This window comes from Chrysochloris asiatica, unplaced genomic scaffold (genome assembly GCF_000296735.1).
Source record: "Chrysochloris asiatica unplaced genomic scaffold, ChrAsi1.0 scaffold00140, whole genome shotgun sequence".
NCBI lineage: Eukaryota > Metazoa > Chordata > Mammalia > Afrosoricida > Chrysochloridae > Chrysochloris > Chrysochloris asiatica.
The window spans coordinates 7,128,844-7,148,936 of NW_006408658.1; the positions used below are offsets into that span (position 1 = coordinate 7,128,844).

Below are 20,093 nucleotides of genomic sequence, written 5' to 3' on the forward strand. Positions count from 1 at the left end.
GGCAGCATTGATGGACTCAAGCGTGGCAACAGTAGTGAGGTTGGCCCAGGATCAGGCAGTGTTTTGTTCTGCTGTGCATAAGGTCACTATGGGTCAGTACTGACTCGATGGCACCTGACAACAACAACAAGAAATTTATATTTAATTGATGATTGTACATTGGTGTGTTCTCAGGCACTCACAACCTGTCTCCTGGTGGATGTGGCAGAGACTGGAAGTGTGACTATGGTTTTCCGTTCATTGTTTGTGTAGTATATAGTTCAGGGTGAGTTCACGTGCCTCCAGAAGCAGGGCCACTATGCCTGGCACCTGACCTCAGGCAGAGCAGAGGCTGTTATGGTGGGGGTGCCATTGGTCTCTGGGTTGGTGATGAGGGGGCTGGCCATACCCCTAGTTAGCCAGAATAGCAAGGAAATATGGGAATATTGCACCACCCTTGCTGCCAACCTCCAGTTGTGTCCTTGGCTGCAGGCTGCTGTATCCACAGCCCCATTCAAAAGCATAAGATGGGCATTTCGCTCCAGGTCAGCATACAGTTCATCCAGTTTTCTTCTCTCACTGCTCCTGTTCCACTTCCTCTTCCAGTTGGCACTCAACCCCCCTCTTTCCTACACTCTGAAGCTCAAGATTCCAGAATCACCACCTGTATCTCTTTCCTCTGGTCTCCCACATCTTTGTTGCAGATGGACTGCTCAGTGTGTCTGCTTACCACCATCTTACCCAGGACGTCTCCTTCATATCCGTTTTTTAAAGTAAGATCAAAGTTAAAGCACACAATTTTGTGGAAATAGTAGTAAGCAGAGACAAGTCTTGGATTTACCAGTATGGTTCAGAGAGCAAGGTCTAACAAAACAGTAGCTACTGAGGGGATTTGCTGGGTCAGTTAAATTCATGACAGAGAGGTCAGCTCAGAAGGTTATGGAAACTGTTGCTTGGGATTCCAAAGGGATAATTCTGATAGATTTTCCTGAAGAAACAGGATGATCATGGGGGCTTATTAAGAAGTGTTAAGAAACTGAAAAGTGCATTGGTGAGAAACGGACAGGATATTTGCAGCATAACATTTTTTTCTATGGTGATAAGGTACCTGTTTTTTCTTTGAGGATAGCAAGGACTGTCCTATAAGAATTTCATTGGCAAACATCCACCCTATATCCCTGATCTTATCCCTTCAGACTTTTTTGTTTCCTAATCTCAAAGAACATATAAAACGAACATGATTTGTGTGCTCCAAAGATGCCAAAACTGTTGTTTGGATGTAGTGTGGATCAAAGAATGTAGAATTCTTTGGGGAATGGTTTGTTGTTGTTAAGTGCCATTGAGTCAGTTTTGACTCATAGTAACTGAGGAGCATCTGGTGAGGTTGAACTTGGCCTTGCAGTTCAAACTGACCTTGTGGTCCAGTGCTTATCTTACAGGACCACAGAAATGGAAATACCACCTTTAGAAGTATATAGAGACTGATGGAAACAAAAGCTTCACATTTTGATATTTTTGTTTAATAAATGTTTCTATGTTACCTTTTTACTTAGGCTCATATAAGGGGGCTTCAAAAGTTCATGGAAAAATTCCATTATCTTTTAATTTAAAATTTCCATAAATTTTTTAAAGCATCTTTATATAACTTGCTTAAAGTCACATTATTGGTCAATGACCTAGCTGGTATGTTCAAAGGCATAGATTCTTTTCTCTATGTGATGATATGGCTTCATTATTCTTTCCTTTTATTTATCTATGCGTCACCCATCCTTTACAACTCAAGCACCTTATTTTCACTGGTCTCCCTTTCCTCTAAAGTAATTAGTATTTAAAAAATACCCCTCTTCCAGATGGCATCTGAATGTTGCAGATGCTCTATAAATATTTCTTTAGTGAATGGATGTTAATCATGTTTCCCAAGTAGAAAACAGGTTCCTGAAGGACAGAGATTGTGTCTTGTATTTCTCTTTATTTTTCAAACAGAGAAGACACACTCACTGTCATTTGAGTTGACCTATGGCTGGAGGACCAGATCCCATTTGGAAATGGTTTTCAGACACCATGCTCTCTTCTCAAGGACTAGGTAGTTTCTGAAGAAAAGGAACCTGGTTCATCTCATTATAACCATATCATAGCACAGAAGCAGGCACACAGGATTTCCTCAGAAAAGGTATAGTGAATTAATGAGAAGATTGGGTCAGCACTTATTTTATTAGTGATACATCAAGGACAGCTTTTCTATAGGGCCTCAAGCCCATCACTTCTCAGTCCCATGTAAGGGAAAGGGGAGACCAGGAAGGTTGGCCACTGACCCTGTCAGTGGTATAAGACAGCATGGCATCCTATTTGGCCCAGGACCCCACCTTTGACCACAGACCCTAGTGTGGTTTTCCAGAGTTCAGATCTCTCCATCACATCAAGTTTAAAGGGTAAAGTAAACTCTAAGAATCTGTTTTTCAATGATCTATAGACTCATCAAAACTCTGTTCAAATCTCGTCTACTTCCCATCTAACTTACAGAGTAGCAACATATTCACTGGTATCTAGATTCTCTTTGATCTGCCCTGTAATAATTCTGAATTGACCTTTCCCCTTCACCCTATACTAACCAAAGCAGAATTCTTTCAGCTCCAGGGATCCTTAGGGGCAGGGTGGCAATAAGAGAAAGGAGCCTGCTTTCTTTGCCTCTGAGCTAGCTATGCTGTTTGGTTGGTCAAACTTGGTCCCTCTGTGCTCCCCATCCCTACACCTGCTTGCCTCTCCTCTGCCTTTTCTTTTTTCAAGATGTTAAAAACTCGCAATAAAAAACAAATACAAAATGCTGTAATTAATAGCCAATTCCAAGCCAAGCCAGCATCTCTACTAATAAACCTCAACACTTGCAAAAAGAACAATAAATTCTGCCCCTCTCTGGTTCTGAGGTGGTCTCTTTTATATACTCCGTGTGTGTGTGTATGTATGTGGGTAAGTGTGTCTACATATATATTTATTTTCCTTTATTTCCCATCCAGGGAGGGGCAGAATAATGAACTGCGTGCGTCAGGGAAGATGAATCTGAGATACTAGGGAGCAGTGCAGTAAAAAGATTAAAGTGTTATTATTGTTGGGTTTTTTTCCCCCATGGTCCATTGTGACAGCTCGACCGTCATCTGTAAAAAATGTCTCAGCAAGAGATAATCATCGGAAACTCAATAAAGCGTCAGGGGGAGCCTCAGCCCCCATCAATCACTGGGTGCCTGGAAAATTTCAGCCCTCTGTCTCCCTTCCTGCTATCCATATAAATGTCTCTAATATATTTTGTGGTGTGTGGGACCTATGCCTGATTTGGAACTTTTGATGAAAAAATATTTATACACAAAATATGTAAATCAGTTAAAAATCACAAGACATGTCTTTGCCACCCCATCCCACTTTTTATTTTTATAAATGCAACAGAATTTATTCTTTTTAATAAAACATGTCAACTAGTCTATCTCCCTCTCCTAGTCAAATATATATATATATATATATATAGGTTTGGAGGGCAAACATGATGAAAACAATTAACTAAGGGGCTGACAGACTTAGTCTTGAAGTTGGTCAAAATGCCTGGTGGACTGACAGTGGATTCACTGCCATGCAGGTGACTGTAAACCACTGGACCTACAGATAAGACTAGGCTGTTTCTGGGTCTGGACAGTGATGAGGAAGAAGGAGGGGTATTGATTTAAAATAGTAACTAGCCAAAGAGCTTTTGGCCTGATAAGTTCCTAAGCCTCCCAGCACACTTTGGACAAACCAGTGGTTCTAAACTAACTGTAAGGTACACGTATACAAGCTGATCTGGTTTTTAGATTTATACATGAGCAGGAGACCATTCTGTTGGCATTTGGCACCATGCTTCTGTTTCAGTTCCTTTAGTGTCTGTATTATAGGGTTGCTGTGCACATAGTTTGTTGTTAAGTACTGTGGAGTTGGTTCTGACTCATAGTGACCCTGGACAGGATTTCTGAGGCTGTAAATTTTTTTTTTTTGTCAAGGTCGGTCATTGTCTTTATTATAATAGCCAAAGAGTTAGAAAGGCAAATGACATGTGAACAGAGGCAGTCTGCACAGCTGATAAGGACACATCCCTGCAGTTACAAATACGCTGTCATGTGTCACTGCGAATCTCTGTTCACGTTCAGCGCTGTTTCATGGCAGAGTCCCATGATCACAGTGTGGATGGAACATCCAGTTTCTGACACAACCTCTCAACTCTGAGTTGTGATACGTGAGTGGAAGTAACAGCTTTCCCACGTTCCTCACACTCACAGAGACCTTCTCTTCAGTGAGCAGAGCTCCTCTATTGTAGTGTGATAAGCATCTAAACCCTTTGCTGTATTTGTTACATCAATATCTGACTGAGGCTGTAAATTTTTGTGGGAAAAGACAACCTCATCTTTTTTCTGCAGAGCGGCTGGTGGACTCAAACTGCCAACCTTGTGGTTTACAGTCAAGTGCTTTATCCTACTGAACAGCCATGCCTCCATGAGCATGGAGTAAGTATCAATAAATGTCACCTCCTACTGCTATCATCATCCTTGTGGTCTCATCATCATCTCCCCCCTACTTCTCCACCCTGGGAGAATCAGCTCCTACAATACCTTTTCTTCTAGGGTCCTCAAAGCTCCTTTTGGTTTAAAGGAAAAAGTCCATCCATCTTGATCTGGCCCCAGTCCACTACTGTTACATTTTTACTGCTCACTACTCTCAAAAACGAATCTTCTGCTGTGTGGATGCATCACCCTAAGAAGGTGCCTCGTTGGTCTGAAACTTATTTTTCTGTTTTCCATCCAAGTGTTTTGGACAGAGAACAACTCTTCTCTACTCACACCTTCTCTACTCTCTAACTGCATTGACCCACTGAAACCTTTCCCAAATCATCCTGTACTTTGAGGCTCAAATCTTACTTTATTTCTCTGACTACTTCCGCCAGAGATTCCCATTCCTCATGACAGTCCATGTTATTTGTACTTCTGACTGAATTCTTGAGAAATACTGTCTTGGTCATGTCTTCAATCTTTAGTTTTGTTAATTATTGTTATTGACAGCACCTTCCATGATACCTGTATTTTCACAGGTGCTTCAAAATACTTTGATTTAATACTCACAACCAGTCTGTGAAGTAAGAAATATTATTGTCTGTGGATGAGAAAATCAAGGCTCAGAGAGATAAAGAAACTTCCAAAGGCCACACAGCAAGGTAACGGCCAAGCCATTCCTTAGACTTTAAATAATATTTGTCTGTTTTGCTACCACAGTTTTCTACCTTAACAGTTAACTACTACAAAAACTACTTCCTGTTAAGTAGTAGTTAACTACAGCTACTTCCACCACTTGTTTGTCAGTTTGTCACACTGTGGTGGCTTTTGTGTTGCTGTGATTCTGGAAGCTATGCCACAGGCATTATGCCATAAGGGACAGGTTTCAACTGAACTACCAGATGAAGATAGTCGAGGAAGGAGAGATGGACTACTTCTGAATACTTAGTCACTGAAAACCTTATGAATAGCAGTGAAACACTGAATTGATGCATTTAAGTTAGGTGTTGGAGGAGAATATTGAAAAGTACCATGGACTGCCAAAAGAACAAACAGTTGGAAGAAGTACAGCCAGAGTGCCTCTTGGAAGCTAGGCAGGCTAGACTTCATCTGTCATGCTTCGGAAATACTGTCAGGAGGGACCAGTCCCTGGAGAATGATATCATCTTTGGTAAAGTGGAGGGTAGGAGAAAAAGAGGAAGACCTCCAAGGAGATAGACTGGCACAGTGACAACAGCAAAGGGCTCAGACGTAGCAACGATTGTGATTTTGGCCCATGACCGGGCAGTGTTTCGGTCTACTGTGCATAGTGTTTGCTGTGAGTCAGTATCGACTCAGTGGCACCTAACAACAATAAACAAACTACAGAAAAGCATTTGGAAGTCTGTGTCAAAGACTAAATGTAGTTCCATATGGGTATGATGAGGATAATGATGACGCAAAAAGAGAAGCTTACCTTAATGGAATTCCTTTTATGTTCTAGGCTATAGGTTAGGGATAAATGTACTACCTCTGACTCTTCCAATAACCTTTCTTTTACAAATAAGGAGCTAGCCTGAGGGGTGCAGAAAAGTGTTTAGAGTGTCACAGTAGCAAGTGTTCTACACACTCACAATACCATGGCTTAGACACACAGCCTGCCTATGAGTGAAGCTTAAGGAGGCAAAAGTAGATGTCTTCCTGGAGGGCAAATGTCCAGTGGAGTTTTTTAAGCAGTTCAAACACAAGGTCACAGCTACTAGACCATGCTACTCAGAGTGGGAGCCTGTTAGAGATGCAAACTCTTAGGCCCCATTCCAGACATACTGAGTCTGACTTTCTGGGTGTGGGTTTCAGGAATCTGTGTTTTAAACAAGCTCTTGAGGCAGGTCTTTTGCCATGCCACCTGACACTCTTATTTCTTGGTTGCTTTATTACTCCCATCTGAGTTTAAGCTCTGCTGGTCAAGGCTGGCGACTCAGTGGGTACCGCGTTAACATATGTAGCAATCAGTTGAAAAGATGAGCTGGGATGAGCCTGTTCTTTGGCAGTGCTAGGCAAGGGTTGAAATATTATAGAGAGCAGTTCCATTACCGCCAGTGGGAACTCCTAGCCACTTCCTGAACGCCAGGGCACTTGTCCACTAGTTAGTGATGCGCCAGCCTGCACCATCTTGTCCCTTATCTGAAGACACAGAGATGGGAGCTGGATTAGGCTAGGACCTTCAGTCCCAGCAGATGGGATATAAGAAGGGGCCCACTGAGGCTGGTTGGGCTGGTCCTGGCAGGTCAAGCTTGGCAAACCAGGCCCTTTATCACCAGAGGGGCCCCAAGCCAATCCAGCTTCTGCACAACTCATCTTTATTTAGCCACCACTTGGAGCTGAGAAGAGAAGCTGATTTATAACCCTGCTCTGGCCACGTATCTGCCGTGTTTTATTGTTTTAATTGTACATATGAGAGGCGCTCAGAGTGCTCGCTTGCATTTCTGACAGCCCCAGACACCCAATGTTTATAACAGTTACTTACAAGCAGCCAGCGGCATCCCCGGCTGGGCGACTTGTTTACTGTTACCACTAATTTATTGTCTCTTCCACCTGAGGATTGGGGCCCACCACCCATCAGCCAGCCACAAGTGGAACTCTCCTGGAGTGGGCAGGGTGGGGCTCGAGACACTGAATGGAATGTGGTTTTAGAAGGCGACTAGCTGGCAGAGAAGTGGTCGCGATCTTCGTGTTCCCTTCATATTTGTCCCACCTCCATGCCTTTGCTTAAGCCGTGGTCTGATTTAGGATACCATTCCCGTCCTGATTTCTCTCCTCTTTACCTCCCCAAAAGCACTGGACTGCAAACAGGAAGGTCGGCAGTTCAAACCCACCAGTCACTCCAAGGGAGAAAGATGAGGCTTCCTGTTCCTGTAAAGATTCGCAGCCTTGGAAACCCCATGCAGGGTCTCTATGAGTTGGAATCAACTTGACAGCAGTGGGTTTAAGTGTTTTGATATTACCTTCCAAGTACATTACTTGCTCTGATGGTGAAGCCAGAGACTCCTAGAACCTTAGAAATTACAGGACTGACATGGACGGACCTTGGAGGTCATACAATCCAAAGCTCCAGGGCAAGAATCCTCTTTACAGCATTCCTGATGGGCAGAAGTCTGGCTTCTGTTAGTCACCATTACGCAGTGCGCTTCTCAGTACCTCTGAGGCAGGCTTCTGCCTTGTCCTGAGTCAAAATACAACTCCATAGAGAAATTACTCAGAAACACCAACCTGGACAAGGGTGGAAGATGCTGTTAAGGCTTTCAGCTGAGCAGGCTGCTTGTTATGGGACAATGTTCATAGGTAATACAAGATGCCTAGATTCTCTTTGCTTTAAATTCTTTCCTTGGGCAGCTTCACCCACGCCCATTGTTGTAACATGCAAATGCTGGTGACTCCTAAATCCATCTCTTGCCAGACTTCTCCTTTGAATTCCAGATCCACATGCCTAACTGTTCACCCATATCTGAAACTGCGGTGTCACCATGGATGCCTCCTTTTCCATCAATTCCCACATTCCTTCCACTAAGTACTCAACCTCCTTCTAATATTTTTCTAAAATCTATTTTCTCCATAGCCAAAGATAACCATTAGAAATTCTCAGAAATTACAATGCATGTTGAGAGAGATGAGCATAGCTTTTCATTAGCTTCTCAAAGGGACCCATCACTCCTAAAACATCGAGAACCATTGTTAATCTCTCTCCTCCAATTTTATCCTTCACCCCGCCAGAATGGTTCCCTGCTTAAAATCCATTAATGAGCTTCAGGATACAGCATTCACTCCTTAGAAGTGTCTTACATGTTCTAGGGAGTGAATGCTGAAGAAAAGTTCTCCCATGTGTAGCCCTGTTTACCTAGCTGGTCTTACCTAGATAGGTAAGTGGGGCTACACATGGCTCTCCCCATGCCCCCTCAATGTTACTGTAAAGTGTTATTCCTTCAGCCTGGAAGGTCCATTCCTCCCAGCTTGAATCCATCTTTAGGACCCAATAGGAGTCAATCCTTAGGACCCAATAGACACTTCCAGACACAAGCCTGCCCCAGGCAGAGTTCATCATTCTCTTTTCAGAACAACCTACACCCACCTTTAGCTTTATTACCCTATACTGGGAATTCCTTGTTCTGTGTTCCTTCTTCTTACTTGACTGGGAGCACTATGAGGGCCTAGACCCTCACAGTATACAATACAATACAATACAATACAATACAATACAATGTAATATAACAGTAAATATGAAGGGTCTTCAAAAAGTTTGTGGAAAATACCTTTATCTTTTAAATCCCTTTTGCACAAACTTTTAGAAGACACCTCAAATTTATTTTTATAGTCCCAACTCCTGGCAGAGTGCCCAATACTCGATAGATGTACACTGAACTATAAATACAAGAAGCTAATGAGCAATTCCACCACCTGTTGGTCAGTTTGTTGTGTTGTGGTGGTTTACAAGTTGCTGTGATGCTGGAAGCTATACCACTGGTAATTTAAATACCAGCAGGGTACACCCACGGTGAACAGGTTTTAGCTGAGCTTTTGGACTCTGATAGAATAGGAAGAAGATGAGGTGGACTACTTCTGAATGTTTAAACCACTGAAAGCCTTATGAATAGCAGTGGAACACTGTCAGCACCAGATTACTGAATATTGAAACATGATAAATTGTACCATAATACTGTTAGACATACTACCAGAAGATGAGCCCCTTAGGTCGGAAGACACTTTGGAGAGTTGCCTCCTCAAAATAGAGTTGACCTTGATGGTGTGAATAGAGTAAAGCTTTCGGGACCTTCATTTGCTGATGGGGCACAACTCAAAATGAGGAAGAACAGCTGTACACATGCATTAATTGGAACATGGAATGTACAAAGTATGACTCTAGGAAAACTGGAAGTTGTCAAAAATGAAATGGAATGCATAAAGATCAATATCCTAGGAAATACTGGGCTTAAATGGACTGGTATTGGTCACTTTGAAGCTGAGAATCATATGGCTTATTTTGCTGAGAATGATAAAATTGAAGAGGAATAGTGTCATGTTCATCATCAAAAAGACAATTTTAAGCTCTATCTTGAAGTATCATTCTGTTTATGATAGGATAATATGCATACACCTACAAAGGGGACCAGTTAATACACTATTATTCAAATTTACATGCCAACCACTAAAGCCAATGATAATGAAACTGAAGAATTCTACCAACTTCTTCAGTGTGAAACTGAATGCAGTCAAGATGTATTGATAATTTCTGGTAATTGGAATGCAAAGTTGGGAACAAAGAGGAAGGATCAGTAGTTGGAAAGGATGGCCTTGGTGATAGAAATCATGCTGGAGATGGCAGGACAGAATTTTGCAAGACCAAAGACTTCTTCATTGCAAAAATCTTTTATAAACAACACAAAAGATGAATATATACATGGACCTCACCAGATGGAATGCACACAAATGAAACTGTCTACAACTGTGGGAAGAGAAGGAAAATCTCTATATCATCAGCTAAAACCAGGCCAGGCACAGACTATGGAACAAATCATAAATTGCTCAAGTTCAGGCTGAAGCTGAAAAAAAATTAAAACAAGTTTATGCTAGCGAAAATTTGATCTTGAACATGTTATTGTTGTTAAGTGCCATTGAGTTGGTTCTGACCCATAGCAAACCTGTTTCTGAGGAGCAGCTGGTGAGCTTGAACTGCCAACTTTGTATTTCAAACACACTTTGCAGTCCAGCGCATTAGCCAACAGCACCACACCAGGACTCCTGATCTTGAACATATCCCACATGAATTTAGAAATCATCTAAAGAACAGATTTAATGCATTAGACACTAATGACCGAAGACCAAAAGAGTTGTGGGATGACATTAAGAACGTCATACATAAAGAAAGCAAAAGGTCATTAAGAAGACAAGAAAGAAGGAAAAGACCAAATTGGATGTCAAAAGAGACTGGAACTTGCTCTCCAGGAAAGACACTAAAAGCAAATGGAAGAAATGAGGAAGTAAAAGAGGTGAACAAAAAATTTCAAAGGGCAGCTCGAGAAGACAAAGTTAAGTATTATAATAAAATGTGCAAAGACCTGGAGTTAGAAAATCTAAAATGAAGAACATGCTCAGTATTTCTCAAGCTGAAAGAATGTTAGAAAAAATTAAACCTTAAACTTGAAATACTGAAGAATTCTATGAGGCAGCACTATAGGATAAGCACTCGAGTGCAATGTCGGATCTGAACCCACAAGATCAGCGGTTCTGATCCGCCAGCCGCTCGTCAGAAACACTATATAGGGTGGCTATGAGTCAGAACCCACTCAACAGCAACTTTACAACAACAATAGGCAAAATACTGAATGATGTAGAAAGTTTCAAAAGAAGATGGAACGAATACACAGTCACTGTACCAAAATAAATGGATAATATTCAACCACTGTAAGAGCATATGATCAATCAAGAGTCAACAGTACTGAAGGAAGAAGTCCAAAGTGCGTTGAAGGCATTGGCAAAGAACAAATAGAAATCTTTCAACACACTGATGCAGTGCTGGAGATAATCATCTATGTTAAGAAATTTAGAAGAGAGCTACCTGGCCAACTGATTGGAAGAGATCTATATTCGTAACCATTCCAAAGAGAGGTGATCTAACAGAATGTGAAAATCACCAGACAATATCATTAATAGCCCATGCAAGTAATATTCTGCTGAAGAGAATTAAGAAATGGCTGCAAATGCATTGACAGGGAACTGCCTGAGGTTTAACTTGGATTCATACGAGGATGTGGAATGAGGGATATCATTTCTGATCTCACAGAATACCAAAAAGATGTTTACCTGTATTGTATTGACTACGAAAAGGATTTCGATTGTGTTGATCATGACAAGCTATGGATAACATTGTGGAGAATGAGTATTCCGGAACACTTAATTATGCTCATTAGAACCTGTACATACACTAAGGCACAACAGAACAAGGGGATATTGAAGGGTTTAAAATTAGGAAAGGTATGTGCCAGGGTTGTATTCTTTCACTATACTTATTCAGTCTGTATGCTGAGCAAATACTCCAAGAAGTGCTATTATATGAAGAAGAATGTGGCCTCAAAATTGGAGGAAGACTCATTAACAACCTGTGATATACAGATGATGCAATCTTGCTTGCTGAAAGCTAAGAGGACTTAAAATACTTACTGATGAATACCAAAGCCTTAAGTATGGGTTGAATCTCAATGTAAACAAAACAAAAAATTTTCATAACTGGACTAATAAAATACATCATGATATATGGAGAACAGACTGAAGTTGTCAAAGGCTTCATTTTGCTTGGATCCACTATCAACACTCATGGAAGCAATAGCCAAGAAATCAAATGATGTACTGCATTAGGCAAATCTGCTGCACAAGACATCTTTAAAGTGTTCACGAGCAAAGATGTCAGTTTGAGGACTAAGGTGCACCTGACCTAAGTTACGGCATTTTCAATAGCTTCATATGCATGTGAAAGTTGGACAGTGAATAAGGAAGACCATAGAAGAACTGATGCATTTGAGTTATAGTATTGGAGAAGAATATGAAAAGTATTATGGACTGCTAGTAAAACAAACATATCTGTGTTGGGAGAAGTACAGCCAGAATACTTCTTAGAAGCCAGGATGGTGAGACTTTTTCTCTTGTATTGACATATTATCAGGATGGACCAGTCCCTGGAGAAAGATATCATGCTTGGTAAAGTGGAGAGTCAGTGAAAAAGAGGAAGACCCCAATGAGATGGACTGGCATAGTGGCAACAGCAATGGGCTCAAGATTGTGAGGATGGCACAGGACCGGGCAGTGTTTTGTTCTGTTGTGCATAAGGTTGCTATGAGTCAGAATAGACTCGAAGGCACCTCACAACATACAACAACAATAAGCAATTACAACTGTAGGACACTGTATAATTCACACATTTAATCTATTGATCTTCATAACAGTAAGGTAGACCAAGAACATATTCCTGGGATTTAGGGAGGGCTTCGAAGATCACAAACTACAACTCACCACCTTTCCTGAGTACAGAGCATAGGCTGAGGCTCATAAAAATATCTATTTAAAATCTAATGAACTTGACAAACTTTGGCACTGCCTCTCCTCCAATATTGATAATCTGTCAGACTTTTCTGAGACTATATATGTTCTAGGCAAGAAAGGGTGTCACCATGCACTTTTTCTACACCACCCTCCTCACTGCCCCATCCCCAATAATTCAGATAACTGCCTAAGAGAAAAGTCAACCCAATTCAAAGAAAGGAGAATCATAGTGTTGCAGACCGTGTAAGCCTGGTCAAGAGGTTCGAGGCCCTATAGGCCCGAGTGTAACAGATCTAGCCACTTGGCAGTTAATAGTAAATTGTTTTTCATCTTAGTGTTCAGTTATATTTATTAATTCCAAACATGAGCCCTTAATGTCCACAGATAAATGTGATATTTTCCTAAAAGCCCAGACTGTAAAGGTTGCAAGGTCAAGCCTTTCTCCACAAGATTAACTAAAAATATCTTAGCTACTTCCTGGGTCTTTGTTCTATAGACAAAAAAGCCATCTTCCCTAAATCTGTCCCAAGTGTTAGCTTTTCAGCCAAGTTCCTGATAACGTGGCTCAAGAAGCCAAAACAGCAGGACTCCGCCCAAGCCTTTTGTCCTTCCCTTTCACCTTGCCTCAATTGAGCTCAGGGGCTGTAGATATGTTAATTGAGCCTGAGAAACCAAGTTGTGGGCCTGGGATTCGAACCAGCAAAGCACGATGTAAAGTTACCTGAGTGTCTGGAAAATTACTGATGTTAGCTGTATCCTGTTTTAGTCCCTCCCAGCTTGGTGTGAAGCTCCTCCCCTAAATAAAACAGAGGCCCAGGCCAGCCCAGGTGTGCATTACGGGTTGGAGGGCATGCAGTAAAGATTGCAGGGCAGTGAGTTGCTGCCTGTAGTCCCAAGTCTGCCCACCAGTGATGCAACCACCCTGGTTTCTGGGTGCCTCTTTGTCTCTCTTGTTTTGTCTCTGTGTCTCTTTTGCTATCTCTATCACTGCCAGGTATTTCCACATCGTGAACCGAACCCCTATGTCGAGGCCAGTCCCTGGCATCATAGGACTCACATCAATGAGAATGACTCAGAGTACAGTGCCTTGTTCATAGTTGTTGTTGTTAAGTGCCGTTGAGTCAGTTCCAACCCATAGCAACGCTGTATAGGATTTCCAAGGAGCAGCTCATGAGCTTGAACCACTGTCTTTGTGGTTCAAACCAACTTTGCAGTCCAGGGCATTAGCCCACAGTGTCACACTAGGACTCCTTGTTCACAGTAGGCACTGAATATATACTGGTTGAATGGATGAAACAATGAAATACCCTTAAAAGAAAAAAGAAAGAAAAACATGGTTAAGAAAGAGTTAAAGGCTTTAAGTGGCAATGAGAGAGGAGAGGTCAAAGATGCCACTAAAGGAGTGTAACTGTCTAGGCCCCAGAGTCAGAAGCAGGGTACATGAAGTCATAGAGCAGATCACATCTAAGCCTATACACTAGGGAACCAAGGAAAATACGTTAAGCAGCCAGACAATTGTGGCAGGCAAAGGTAGTCTGGAATTAAACAAAAAAAAGGTGAAGAGAGGTACATCTTATAAACTAAAGTACAGCAAATTTATCAATACTGCCTGATATAATTCTTGAATATATTTTTTAAAAGGCTGTTAAACACTTCAGAGATGATTGTTTTTGTCGTCCCTAAGAACATGACATGAGTATGTCAGTATAACTTTATTTCCTTTTCGGATTTTGAGGGAGAAAAATCAAACAAATGCTAGGCACCTTTTAATTTTTTTGCAAGAAAGCTGAGAAAATCTCTCCTAATTTTGTGGATAAGATGGAAAAATGGAGGCTAGAAAAGAATGAAGTTTGGTGGATTTACAGTTGGTTTAACAAAAATATTCCATGGATCTTGAATAATGGATCAAAATTGTCCCAAAGGGCAATTTCTTATCATGTGCTACAGGATTCTGTATTTAGTAGAGTCCTAATGAACACTTTAATCAAAGGTGCACATTATGTGCACATAAAAAACATAATGGCAGGCATCTTTTCAGTCTAATGCAGCAGTGCCTAGAACAATGTCTGACATATACAGGAATGCACTCAATAAATATTTATTAAATAATTCACAGAAAGTCCTCATTAAATTTGTAGATCATACAAAATAAGAAAGTTAATATTCTTATCTTTATTTCATGGGAGATGTATTAATCTTTTCTAATATTTTTGTTATCTAGCCTATCAATAGGATTGCTGTGAGTCAGAATTGACTTGATTGGTAATGGGTTTTATGGACCTATCTATCTGGAATGTAGGGTGACTGGTATGGAAACTGACGAAAAAAGAAAATAAGTAAGAAAGAAACACCTAGGACATATACTGGCAAATTATAGGCTATGGGCCAAATCTTGCTTGTTGCCTACTCTTATAAATGATGTGTTATTGGAACACAGCCATAGTCATTCATTTATGTATCAACTTTGCACTAAAATGGCCGAGTTCAGTCATAATAACAGAAAATGTCTGAAGAACTTAAAATATTACTATCTGGCTCTCTCAGAAAAAGTTTACCAACCACTGATCTAGAATGTTGAATAAAAGTTTCAACCTGGAAAAAACCATCAGGACACAAAGCTACAAAACTTGAATGCATACATGGTCTGCATTGAGAGAAGTATAGATGGAAAAGCAAGATCCACGCCTGTTCTGGAAGTGATATTTCAGTAATGACCTTGAGAAAGTACTGTCTATCCAGTGGACAAGAGGAAGGTACAATGAAAATAACCATTTGAAAACAAGTTAAAAGAATATAAAAGAGAAGAGAGTAGAAAATGGTCACTACTTTAAAAGATCTGAACCATGGAACAAAAATGGATGCCATACTCTATTTAGTTTCCAATTTAGTACAAAGTAACTGTAAGCGAGTTCAGGAAGGCAGACTTCTGAATGAACAAGCTTCTTTCATGCAGTTAGAAATAAAAATGAAATGGGTTGCCTTTAGAAAACAGGCTGATGCAAGGGTGAGGGGGGCACAGCAGGAATTCCTATTTTAGAGGCTGGGGATTGATGAGACAGTAAAGGTTAGATTAGATGGTCTTCCAGCTCTGAGATTCTGTGAAATCAAAACTGTTTACTGAACCCTTCTGGCATTCTGAGAACACAGGAGCAGACACGCAAATAATCTTTTCCTGCCTACATGACCCTGGCTCTTTAAGCAAAAGTTCCTCTTTGAGTTTTGGTGAAAGCACCTGAACAGAAGACAGAATTGAGGGCAGCAATGCCGTGCTTGACTGAGGAGAGGAGAGCCCACATATCAGGTGGCAAATATAGGATAAGACTGGTACTCAGGAGACTCTACTGTGTTTGAAACATAAAATGAACATAATTCCTCCAGGCTCAGTGGGGAACCCAAGGAGGCATAGGTCATGGCCTGACATGCAAGGAACTGTCAACTGGGAGGAAAGAAAGACATATGGGCAGAAAAGGGTTCAAATAACCATGTAAGAGGACAAGATTTGAGAACATTCAAAAGAACAGCTGAGGGCAGGTTGCAATTACTGCCAAGCACACAGAAGGTTTTTGTAGATGATCTAGTTATAACAACGGAACCTTGACAGATGGATCAGGTTTTCTGGTGGAAGCTGAGACTATGGCCCTTAGACATCCTTCAAGCCTGGACTGAACTTACCCTTGTGGCTCAACTTTCAGTCAAATAATCGACAGGTCTACAAGGTGAACAATAAGACCAGGGAGGTATGCACTCCTTAGGACAACCAACCATATGCGATTAAAAGGACAGAATTTTCAAGACTGAAACTCAAAGGGAACACACGAGCAGTCTTGTAAGCTCACTGGTGACCATGTTGGTCTACTTGTGGAAAGGCAGCAATGAAGATATGGGCTGAGTTCAACCATGTTCCATAGACACCTACAGACCTTGACATGAGAGAGAAAAGAAGAAGGGCTAGTTGGTAAGAAGCTTAGGGAGACTTGGGAACTCCTGAGCCTAGCCACTGGGGCCTAGAGCTGAAAGTGAAGTGACCAGCTGATCTGAAGTGGGGGAAGGAGTTCAAGAATGCACAAACTTGCAGATAGTACCCATTTGAATTAGCATGGATGGCTTGTTGATCAGAGCTTGACTAGAGGAAGATAAAGTTTGATATAGGAAGCAAGTGTAAATTGCTACAATTTGATGAATTTGACCTTTGCTTATGGATGTAGTTGCTCAAAATTCCAACCAAGAGCGAAGGCATCTTCACATCAAGGATCAAGCCTATCTCCTCAGTACACAGGGTTAATGAGGATGGACAACTTAAACACTGGCTACCAAAAATGGGGTACTGTAATGGCACAAATTGGCAGGCTTAAAGTTTTCAAGAGTGTGCTTAGTTTCAGAGTGAGGGAAGTAGGGTAGAATCTCCACTGAATAGTTTTCTTCCTGTCTAGATGGGTCTGGTGAAATGGGTTGGGAGAAGATGGGGATAAGGAGTCTTTTGATTCAATAATGAGTAATTGCTATCATGACTAACTGCAACTGTCACAATAGTAAAGGTAGAAGATGAAAAGGTAGAAACAAAAAGAGGGGAGTGGTTAATCTTTCATTCCAGGAGCAGAGGACCCTAGGACCATCAAGAGGGAAGAGCATGAGTGGAGTGTGGGATCCTAGCCAGAGAAGCAGCGACAGCAGAGATGGAAGTAGAGGTGATGGCGTAGAGAGACAGAGCAGCTGAGGGCTCCAGGCCCATGGAATGAGAAAGGCTGTGTGCCAGTGGGCAGGACACTGACTTGCAAAATATGCCCTTTGGCTGTTTAAATGAATATATATTTTCTGAGTGTTTTGTGTAAATAAAAAAAAAAGAGAGAGAGAACAGAGGTAAATACTATTAATTGATGGTGCGTGGAGGGGATTATAATCATTGCAATGAAACAAAATACAATTGGTTGAATGCAAAACTTATGATCTGTCCTGTAAACTATCACTCAATTCACAATAAAAGCTTTAAAATAAAAAGGGGGGGGGCAGCATTTGCCCAGGCTTATAAGGCAAGAAGGGATAAGGAAGAAGTAATGAAAACAGTAAACACAAGAAGGCAGTAGGATGAGCAATGTTACATTGTGGGGATTGCAATCCATTTCATGAATCAAATATGCATGAATTGTTGAATGGAAAACCAATTTTCTCTGTAAACTTTAACCCAAATCAGAATACAAAGTTGGGAAGGAAAAAAGAATAGACCAAAGACTGGCACATTGCTCCCTTCGGTCAATTTATTGACCTTCAAGCATTCACAGCAAGCTGGCTGTCCTCCTGGTATCACCACCAACCTAAAGCAGTTACTGCTCAGAGGCCCTGTTGTGGGAAATCTGAGGGGAACCTCAGCTTCTGTGAATGATTTAGGATAATGGACAAACAGTAGAGACAGTCAGGATAAGCAAAAGCTCAAATGTAGAATACTCATTTCTGTCTGGAGCTTAAATAACCTGCTATCTTCTTAACTTCACTTTCAAAGAAATACTCTCTACAGGCAACACAGACTGACCTGCCCCAGAGGCCTTTTAGCAGACAGGCGACAGCTCTGGTACAGGAGCACACCACTTCTTTCTTTAGCAGAACTCAAACTACCCACAAAGGATCCTGAAGGAGGCATTGATGATGACTCCGTTTTACAACCATAGACATCAGGCACAGAGGAGGATGACCACTTGTCCTGAATCATACAGTAAGTTGAGGAGCCAGTACTATTGAAAGGATTGTATTTTACATATTGGAATGGAGGCAGTATTCAGAGCAGTGTTGAGGACTTCATGAGGCTCTGAGTTTCTTCTTAAGGAAGCATTGAGGCCTTTTTTTTTGAGTTCTGGGGCAGGGTAAGTATGCTGGAAGTGGAAGAAGACCAAATCCACATTCCATGCTGTTGCCTTAGTTATTTCATTGACACCTGCTCCAATGCCCACTCATCTGAGACTCCACAAGTTGGGCGCCTTCACCTTCAGGAGAATACCAGTTGAAATCAATATTCTCCCTTCCTCGTAAGTTAGAAAATCAGAACTTTGTTTCATTCTTCAAGACTTTTGAAGTGACATACATTATAGATATAGGAGGGACTGGGACAAGCACTTGTTCCAAGCCTTCTGGGTTGTATATGAGTTCTCAGAAGAGAAGGGATAGATTCTCACTCCAAGTTGCTGGTTGAGCTGGCATAAAGCGGGACTACAGGAAGCCACAGGGAGGAGAGCTCCCAGAGCAGCAGGGTAATCTACCCTTACCTTCCAGAGAATGGATTCCCTGTTCCTTGGAGGTCTTGTAAACACTGCTGAAATCATCTCCAAGGTTGGGGTCAGCCCCAGCGGCAAGCAAGACCTGCACCACACTGGAAAAAACAATAAGTGTCAGAAGCAGTCAAGGACCAGGAAGCAGACCCAGATTCTGAAGTATGTTTAAGGGTGATATCTACCTGTTCATGTGCATGGTACAGTGAATAGAACATGGACTCTGGGCGTGTAAAAGGTGAGGGTAGGAAATCATTAGCTGAGAGTTCTGGACAAGTTACTTAACCACTGTAAGGCCTAGTTTTCACAACTACAGAATACAAACTATTTACACAACAATTACTTTCAGAAAGGAGCCCTGGTATGACCCTGTAGGATGGCAGTGGTAGCATACTGCGGAGTTGGTTCTAACTCATAGTGATCCTGAAGAGTGTTCCTGAGGTTGTAAATCTTTACAGGAGTAGAAAGCCTTATTTTTCTCCCGCGAAGCGGCTTGTAGTTTCAAACTGCTGACCTTGAGGTTAGCAGCCTGACTCATAACCACTATGCAACCAGAGCTCCTTGACTCTGTAAGATAAGCACTGAATTACTAACAGCAAGGTCGGCAGTTCAAACCTGCCAGCTGCTCCTTAGAAACCCTATACAAGGTTGCTATGAGTTGAAACCGATTAGTTGGCATTTAACAACAACAACTTAGTGCTAATTACTGTTCTAGGTGCTAGGATTTGGACCCTCATGGATGGAGCTTACAGTCTGAAAGGAAGGGTAACAATTCAGCATAAAATTCCAGTAAAGTGTTTTGAAGGTTCTAATGGGAGAAGTCTTGTATGCTAGTGGGACAACAAAGGAGGGGATTCAGGAAAGGCCTCCTAGAAGAAGTAATATTTAAGATATTTAAGATTTGAAGGCTAAGTAGCTGGATCGAGCATGGTGAAATAGGAGGACCCAATACATCTAGAAATCCTGGCAGCAAGACAGCATAGTGCTAGATCTGAGCGTAAAGAAGTTGGAGTAGAGCATAAGGGAAAGAACAGTGTGAGATGAGATGAACCACTCAAGGGTTAAAAGAGGAAGTGACATGATCAAATATTCTCCCAATTACAAAAGATATATTTTCTTTTAAAAACATTCAAAGAAGAACAAACAAGATGGCGGATCAGGTGGATGTATAGCAGAGAGCTCCGCCAACAACAACACAGAATACCCAACCAAGCAGGCTCAGGGGATGGTC

General features: G+C 41.5%; 1 protein-coding gene across 3 annotated transcripts in view; it reads right to left on the bottom strand.

The window, feature by feature from the left end:
- The window catches only part of CLPB (ClpB caseinolytic peptidase B homolog (E. coli)), a 208,692-nt gene that overhangs the window by 106,521 nt on the left and 82,078 nt on the right, over positions 1–20,093 (bottom strand). For all 3 annotated transcript variants that reach the window (XM_006870266.1, XM_006870265.1, XM_006870267.1), the window contains one exon: positions 18,860–18,963. In XM_006870266.1, the coding sequence (XP_006870328.1) occupies positions 18,860–18,963 (104 nt within the window). The remainder of the gene's footprint in view (positions 1–18,859; positions 18,964–20,093) is intronic.